General features: G+C 42.1%; 1 protein-coding gene across 1 annotated transcript; it reads left to right on the plus strand.

The window, feature by feature from the left end:
* Positions 1–662: 662 nt before the first annotated feature.
* On the plus strand, positions 663–1,614 carry LOC139435856 (uncharacterized; the record flags this gene model as incomplete). Its single annotated transcript, XM_071206843.1, has 1 exon — positions 663–1,614. A coding segment is annotated over one exon (897 nt), but the record flags the coding sequence as incomplete, so codon positions are not given.
* Between the last annotated feature and the right edge of the window lie 6,387 nt (positions 1,615–8,001).

Raw genomic sequence — 8,001 nt, forward strand, 5'->3', positions numbered from 1 at the left:
AATTATCGTAGGTGACTTTAATATTCATGTTGACGATGATAAAAATAGCCTTACTGTTGCATTTAACTCTATATTAGATTCTGTTGGTTTCTGTCAGAGTGTAAATAAACCAACCCACTGCTATAATCACACTCTCGTCTTTATTATCAGGCTATGTTCCACAATCATTCAAAGTAGCAGTGATAAAACCGCTTCTTAAAAAGCACAACCTCGATCCAGAGGTTTTAGCCAACTATAGACCTATTTCTAATCTTCCGTTCCTCTCAAAAATTATTGAGAAAGCGGTCGCAAAACAGTTGTGTGATTACTTAAAAAACAATGATTTATTTGAAGATTTTCAGTCTGGCTTTAGAACACATCATAGCACAGAGACAGCTCTGGTTAAAGTCACAAATGATATTCTAATAGCCTCAGACAAGGGACTTGTCTCTATTCTTGTTTTGCTCGATCTCAGTGCTGCATTTGATACTATCGACCATGATATCCTATTGCAAAGACTAGAGCACTTAGTTGGCATACAGGGAACTGCTTTAGGCTGGTTTAGGTCCTATCTATCTGAACGCTCTCAGTTTGTACGTGTTAACGATGAATCTTCCACGCAAACCAAAGTTAGCTATGGAGTGCCACAGGGCTCAGTGCTCGGACCTATTTTGTTCACATTATATATGCTTCCGTTAGGCAATATTATAAGGAATCATTCTGTAAACTTTCATTGTTATGCGGATGATACTCAACTATATTTATCAATCAAGCCTGATGAAATTAATCATCTAAATAAAATTCAAGACTGCCTTAAGGACTTAAAAACGTGGATGACCTTAAACTTTTTGATGTTAAACACGACCAAAACTGAAGTTATTGTACTTGGCCCGAAGAATCTACGAAACAAATTATCTAAAGACATACTAACTATGGATGGCATTAATTTGGCCTCCAGTGAGACTGTAAGGAATCTTGGTGTTATATTTGATCAGGATTTATCCTTTAACGCCCACATAAAATCAATTTCAAGGACCGCCTACTTCCATCTACGTAACATTGCAAAGATCAGGCATATCTTGCCTCAAAACGATGCAGAGAAACTAGTCCATGCATTTGTTACTTCTAGGCTGGATTATTGTAACTCTTTATTATCAGGGAGTACCAAGAAGTCAATCAAGTCGCTTCAGCTGATTCAAAATGCTGCGGCTCGTGTACTAACCAGAGTTAGGAAAAGGGACCACATTACTCCGGTTCTGGCTGCCTTACACTGGCTCCCTATAGAACACAGGATAGAATTTAAAATTCTTCTTCTCGCCTACAATGCCCTTAATGGGCAGGCGCCATCTTACCTTAAAGAACTCATTATACCCTACTGTCCTACTAGGGCATTGCGTTCCAAGAATGCAGGGTTGTTGGTTGTTCCTAGAATCTCTAAAAGTACAATGGGAGCCAGAGCCTTTTCTTATCAAGCTCCACATTTGTGGAATCAGCTTCCAGTTTGTGTTCGGGCGGCAGACACCCTATCCGTTTTTAAGAGTGCGCTTAAGACCTTCCTTTTTGATAAAGCTTATAGTTAGGGCTGATTAGATTCAGCCCCTAGTTTCGCTGATATAGGCTTAGTTTGTCGGGGGACATCTTACTTCTTCCTTCTCTCTGTCTATACCTGTGTACTCTCATGTTCCGATTAACCCAGCTTCCCCACATTTCTTTCTTTTTGGGGTCTATATACGCCGGGATCCGGAGTCATGGATGATCCTGCGGTCCTGTGTCCTGGATCGCGAGCGCTGGATCTTGAGTCGTGGCTGTGGTCCTGGATCATCGGTCCTGGATGGATATTCTCGTGGATTCATCTTCCTATTATACACACATGCATTTCCAAACATTTGGACTACCTATGTTGCAAATGTATTATCTTTTCAATTTACACACGGCATCTATTGCACGTCTGTCCGTCCTGGGAGAGGGATCCCTCCTCTGTTGCTCTCCCTGAGGTTTCTCCCATTTTTCCCTTTAAACTGGGTTTTCTTCGGAAGTTTTTCCTTGTACGATGTGAGGGTCTAAGGACAGAGGGTATCGTATTTTCATACTGATATTCTGTACACACTGTGAAGACCACTGAGACAAATGTAACATTTGTGATATTGGGCTATATAAATAAACATTGATTGATTGATTGATTGATTGATTGATTGATTGATTGATTGATTGATTGATTGATTGATTGATTGATTGATTGATTGATTGACCACACACATGTCCTTTTCAAGGTTCTTTTTGGGGCCAATATAATCTCAAGCACCAACATATCTGTGTACAATGTTTGATACCAATATATCTGTGTACAATGTTTGATTGTTTGAGAAAGAATAGTTTGTGTGAAACCTTCCCTGGGAAATTAAAGGAGTACAGTCCGGTGGAAGATAAGCAGTGACTCTCCGCCCCAAATATGTCCATATATATTGTTGTTTATTCATGCACGATGCCCCCTGTTGCTGACTGGCTGGTCCCGATATCTGTATCGCACGGCAGTGGAGCGGGGAGCCCGGAGTGCTCTGTTACAGGGCACTCTGTATTTTCGTATTGTGTCTTTTTACCATTAAAATTAGATTATTGTTATAACTTTTATGCCGGTGTTTTGAACTCCTTTTCTTATTAATCTGACCAGGCTCATATAACGGACGGCGCGGAGCAGAGCTGGGCTTTAAGCCACCACTACTGTGTTTGCTCCTACAGAACATATTGTAAATCAAGGCAAATATTATTTGAACCAGCTCATGGTTTGAAATGGCAAACATTGAAAAGCAAAAAGTATTATTAAAACCATGTACTAAATCATCACTTTGGTCCCATCATATACTCTGGGAAGAGAATATTTACTGTGCTTGAAAACTGGTATCACATCATCATGTGATGTTGAGTTTGTGACCTGGAGATCATTTCAGCTGCAACATTAGCTTGTTGATCAGCTTGGGATGTGATATATTTGTGTAGGCATTCGTGTTGAAGGCATCTGTGCTATTGTATGCATTATGTTTGACCCAACATTTCTACAGGCATGGCAGAATATGGCACTATTTTCACATGAATATTCTAGCCCTTGTCTATTTGTATACCACGAGCTGCAAAATGACCGCCTAACCCCACTGTACAGGCGGGTACTTGTTTAGATATACCTGGGCAGGCTCTGTTTTGCCGTGGTATCCTGGCACCTGCGGGACGCAGAGGGGCGGCGTAGTTTCGGGTGACGAAGACTGCTGCTCCGGGGGCGAGGGCGAGTCAGCTAGTAAGCTAGTGTCCACAACGGAGGGTAACGTGATGTCCCCATCTGACCTGTTGCTACTGTCTGCAGTAGATGCAGTGTTGCTGGCGTTTAGTGATGGTTGCTTTAACCATTTTCGTATAAATGATTATCCACAGATGTGTGTCACTGCTGTGGAAGCACTTTGGAAATGATGCACGCGCAGCGGAGCAGGTCACGCGCACCTGACACAATTTGTTGTTTGTATTTTTCGCTCCGTTCTCTTTTTTGAATAGAGGCCAGGGTGCATAACATTCAACTGCCCCGAAGATCCCGATGCGAAGCCTGAAGGGTAAACACACCAGGTTTACTAATAGGGATGCACGATATTGGTTTTTTGAAACCGATAACTTCCTGCTTCTCAAGACCGATAACCGATAATAATATAATATATATGAGGAGTCACGGGCACTGAGGATGTAAGACGTGTTTCTCCGCTGCTCCTGAGAATGTGACTTAATTTCATAAATCCTGCACAATTTTGGTATTTTATTGTTGAAATTAAATAGAACATAAACTAAGGATTCGTCGTACGTGACTTTTGTTAACCAAAACAAGCGAAATGTCTTCTGCTCGCCAAAAATCCGAAGCACAGAAAGGAGGCCGCAGCAAAACCTCGCCTTTGCCTGACCCGGCTAACGCTACTCGAGGGGTGGCTGAAGCTAACGCACTCGACGCCGAACTTTTACAAAGTATGATGGACTCCCTGAAAGCCGACATTTTTGGCAAAATTGACTCTTTATCTTCCAGCCTACGCTCCGAGATTACCTCTGTCCGAAAATAACTAAAAGAGTCAATAGGACCATTACAAGCTAAAGTCGAGCAACACGGGCAAACTGTGCTTGAGCTTGAACGAGCTGCTACTGACCATAGCGGCCGGATAACGGAGCTGGAAGCTACAGTTAGCAGGCTAACGGCTCAGGCTAAACATGCTGATGATCGGTGCGAGGACCTGGAGGGGAGATCCAGAATGAATAATATTCGGCTGGTGGGCATATCGGAGGGATTGGAGGGACCTCGTCCTACTGAGTTTATCGCCAAACTACTTCAGGAAATACTTCGCCTGGATGAAAAGCCCCTGCTAGATCGAGCTCATCGTACACTGCGGGACATGCCCAGAGAGGGAGATGCACCCCGACCATTCGTCGTAAGAGTTCATTACTTTCACATTCGCAATGAGATCCTACGTCGGGCCGGGGAACTGTCTCCCCTCCTCTGTCAGGGTAAGAGGATTTCTATCTTTGCTGACTACACCTCCACCGTCGCTAAAAAACGAGCTGCTTTTGGAACTGTCAAGCGTCAGCTGCACTCATGTCCGGGCATTAAGTTTGGACTTCTCTACCCAGCGGTGCTCCGAATCACGCTGCCGAGCGGAGACACACATCGGTTTGAAGATCCTACAGCTGCAAATGACTTTGTCAATACAAAACTCAAGAAAGCAGTCACTCCAAATGCTGTGTGACGGAGCAGAGCCGGCTCCTTGTCACACTTCTTCTTTTTTTTGTTCATGACAACTGCATCTCCCAGTAAGTCATTGTAGCTTTCCATGATAATTAGTCACTGACAACATGTCTAAACGTGTGACGAACGTACTAATGTTCTGTTTTATTTTGTGCGTGTTTACTCTTGTTTTACCCAGTCACCTTTCTCTTTGGGTAGCTTAGGCTGTGTTAGTAGTAGCCTAGGATGGTAGCTACGACGGAGCGTTTAGCAATTCCTATAAGGTTTGATCGGCGTGTCTCGCATGGGGAGGCACTTCTGCCAAGGTGGGAGGGAGTAACGTGGTTCTTTTACCACAACGGGTTGTTCTATATTGTGTGTTTGTTTTTTTTTGGTTGTTTCTTTTTTGTGTTTTTCGTGTCGGCTTGGTCTATCAACATTGTACATGTTGAAATGCTGTTATTCGTTATACCTCATTCTGCTAAATATGTTATATTATGCTTCACTCTTTGCCTCTTAAGATGCTTCTATGGTTTCACCTACATTAATACAACAAGATGGAGAGGGGCTTCAATTTTGTACCTGGAACTGTAGGGGCCTTAACAATCCTGTTAAGCGCAGCAAAGTTTTGCACCATCTCAAGCACCTGGGTGCACAGATATTTTTTCTACAAGAAACTCATTTTAGGGTCTCTGATCAGAGCAGATTAAAGGCCAGTTGGATTGGCCATACCTACCACTCTTCTTTCACGGGGAAATCTAGGGGAGTAGCTATTTTATTGCACAAGTCAATTCCTTTTGTGTGTTCAAATGTGATGGCAGACCAAAACGGGAGGTACTTAATTGTTAGTGGTAAAATTAATTCTACTCCAGTGCTTCTTGTCAATGTATATGGACCAAACTGGGATGATGATGTGTTTTTTACACATTTATTTTCCATTCTACCAGATATATCCTCACATTTCCTTATTTTGGGAGGGGATTTCAACTGCTGGCTGGATCCTCAACTGGACCGATCATCGACCCGAAATTGTAAGCCGTCTAGGTCTGCCAAGGCAATTCAATCCTTTAAAAAACAATTTGCCATTTCTGACCCCTGGCGTTTTTTTAATCCCTCTGGAAAGGAATATTCATTTTTCTCAAATGTCCACCACACTTTTACTCGTATAGATTATTTCCTCGTAGACAATAGAATTCTTCCTTCTGTTAAATCAATTTCCCATAATGCGATAGTCATATCTGACCATGCCCCAGTCACTATGAGGATACATTTCACAGGGTCTGATAAAAACCGTGCTCCATGGCGTTTCAATAATCGTTTGCTTTCAAATGAAGACTTTGTGGAATTTGTTTCCGGACAAATAGATCTCTTTCTTAGTATAAACAAAACTCCTGATGTGTCCGCGTCACTGTTGTGGGAGACCTTAAAGGCATACATCAGAGGTGAAATAATTTCTTACAGCGGCTATGAGAGGAAAGACTTAAGAATTTAACGAAACGTATTGCACAGCTGGACGCAATTTATTCTGCTTCTCCTTCTCCAGATTTATACAAGGAGCGCCTCTCTTTACAAACTGAGTTTGAGGTCTTAGCTACGGATCACACAACAGAAATGTTACTGAAATCTAGACATACTTATTATGAACATGGGGATAAGGCTAGTAGATTGCTAGCCTATCAATTGCGACAGACATTGTCGTCTCACCAAATTCCCCAGATTAGGACCTCTTCAGGCTCGACGATTGATCCTAAGAAAATCAATGATGAGTTTAAAGATTTTTACGTATCGTTGTATACTTCTGAAAACACATCCGACTCTTCACACTTGGATAGTTTCTTTAACTCACTCCATATACCCACCGTTCACCCTGACTGTGTTGACGATTTGGAAAGAAATATTACTATTGAGGAACTGGCTACTGCAGCCAAGTCCATGCAATGCGGCAAGTGTCCAGGACCAGACGGCTACACTGCTGAATTCTATAAGGCATTTTTACATAAATTGGCTCCTATTTTAATTGACATGTTTAATGACTCATTTGAATCTCTTAAATTACCCCAGACTCTCACTCAGGCCTCGATTTCCCTTATTTTGAAAAAGAATAAGGACCCTTTGTCCTGTGCCTCGTTTCGTCCTATAAGCTTGCTGAATGTAGACTTCAAACTACTGTCTAAACTCTTAGCTTTACGCCTTGAGTCGACACTTCCCTCTGTTATCTCCCCTGATCAAACAGGTTTCATTAAAAATAGACACTCTTTTTTTAATTTAAGACGGTTGTTTAATACAATTTATAACCCATCTTCTTCTAGTGCTCCAGAAGCATTAATATCCCTGGACGCAGAGAAGGCTTTTGACCGGGTGGAGTGGGGCTATCTCTTCTACTCCTTAGACAAATTTGGCTTTGGGAAAAAGTTTACGACCTGGATTAAACTGCTTTACTCCTCGCCTCAGGCCTCTGTTAGAACTAATAACAATCAATCGGAATATTTCCCTCTTCATAGGTCCACCAGACAGGGTTGCCCTTTGAGTCCTTTGCTTTTCGCCCTCGCGATTGAGCCCCTCGCCATTGCGCTTCGCTCTAACCCCCTTATTACTGGGATAACCAGAAATGGCGCAGAACAGAGAGTCTCTCTTTATGCGGACGACCTTCTTATGTACCTCTCGAACTTGTCTGTTTCAATCCCTGCTACACTTGCCACGCTGGACTCATTTGGTTTCATATCAGGATATAAACTTAATCTTGGTAAAAGTGAATTATTTCCTCTAAACTCAACCGCACGTAAATGTCCTTTACATAACTTCCCATTTAAAGTATCTCTGCAAAGCTTTACATATCTTGGAATACAAGTTACTAGCACATTTAAAAGTCTCTTTAAGGCCAATTTTACACCCTGTTTAGAACGTATGCAACAAGACTTTGAACGCTGGTCACTGCTCCCTTTAAATTTGGCCGCGAGGATCAACTCAGTAAAAATGAATACTCTCCCTAAATTTGCCTATCTGTTTCAGTGTATACCTATTTTTCTTCCTCAAGCGTTTTTTCAGAAAATTGATAGCTCAATTTTGGAGTTTATTTGGAACAAAAAGAAACCTAGACTTCGTAAAGACTCTCTACAAAGGCCAAAGCTTCTTGGAGGAATGGCCTTGCCAAACTTTAGATTTTACTATTGGGCTTCCAACCTAAGAATCTTACAGTATTGGCTTAGGTCCAATACACTTCATCCTCGCCCGGCTTGGCTGGCTATGGAGTCTTTTTCCTCTAAGCCTGTGTCACTGACATC

This window comes from Pseudochaenichthys georgianus, chromosome 19, assembly GCF_902827115.2.
Source record: "Pseudochaenichthys georgianus chromosome 19, fPseGeo1.2, whole genome shotgun sequence".
NCBI lineage: Eukaryota > Metazoa > Chordata > Actinopteri > Perciformes > Channichthyidae > Pseudochaenichthys > Pseudochaenichthys georgianus.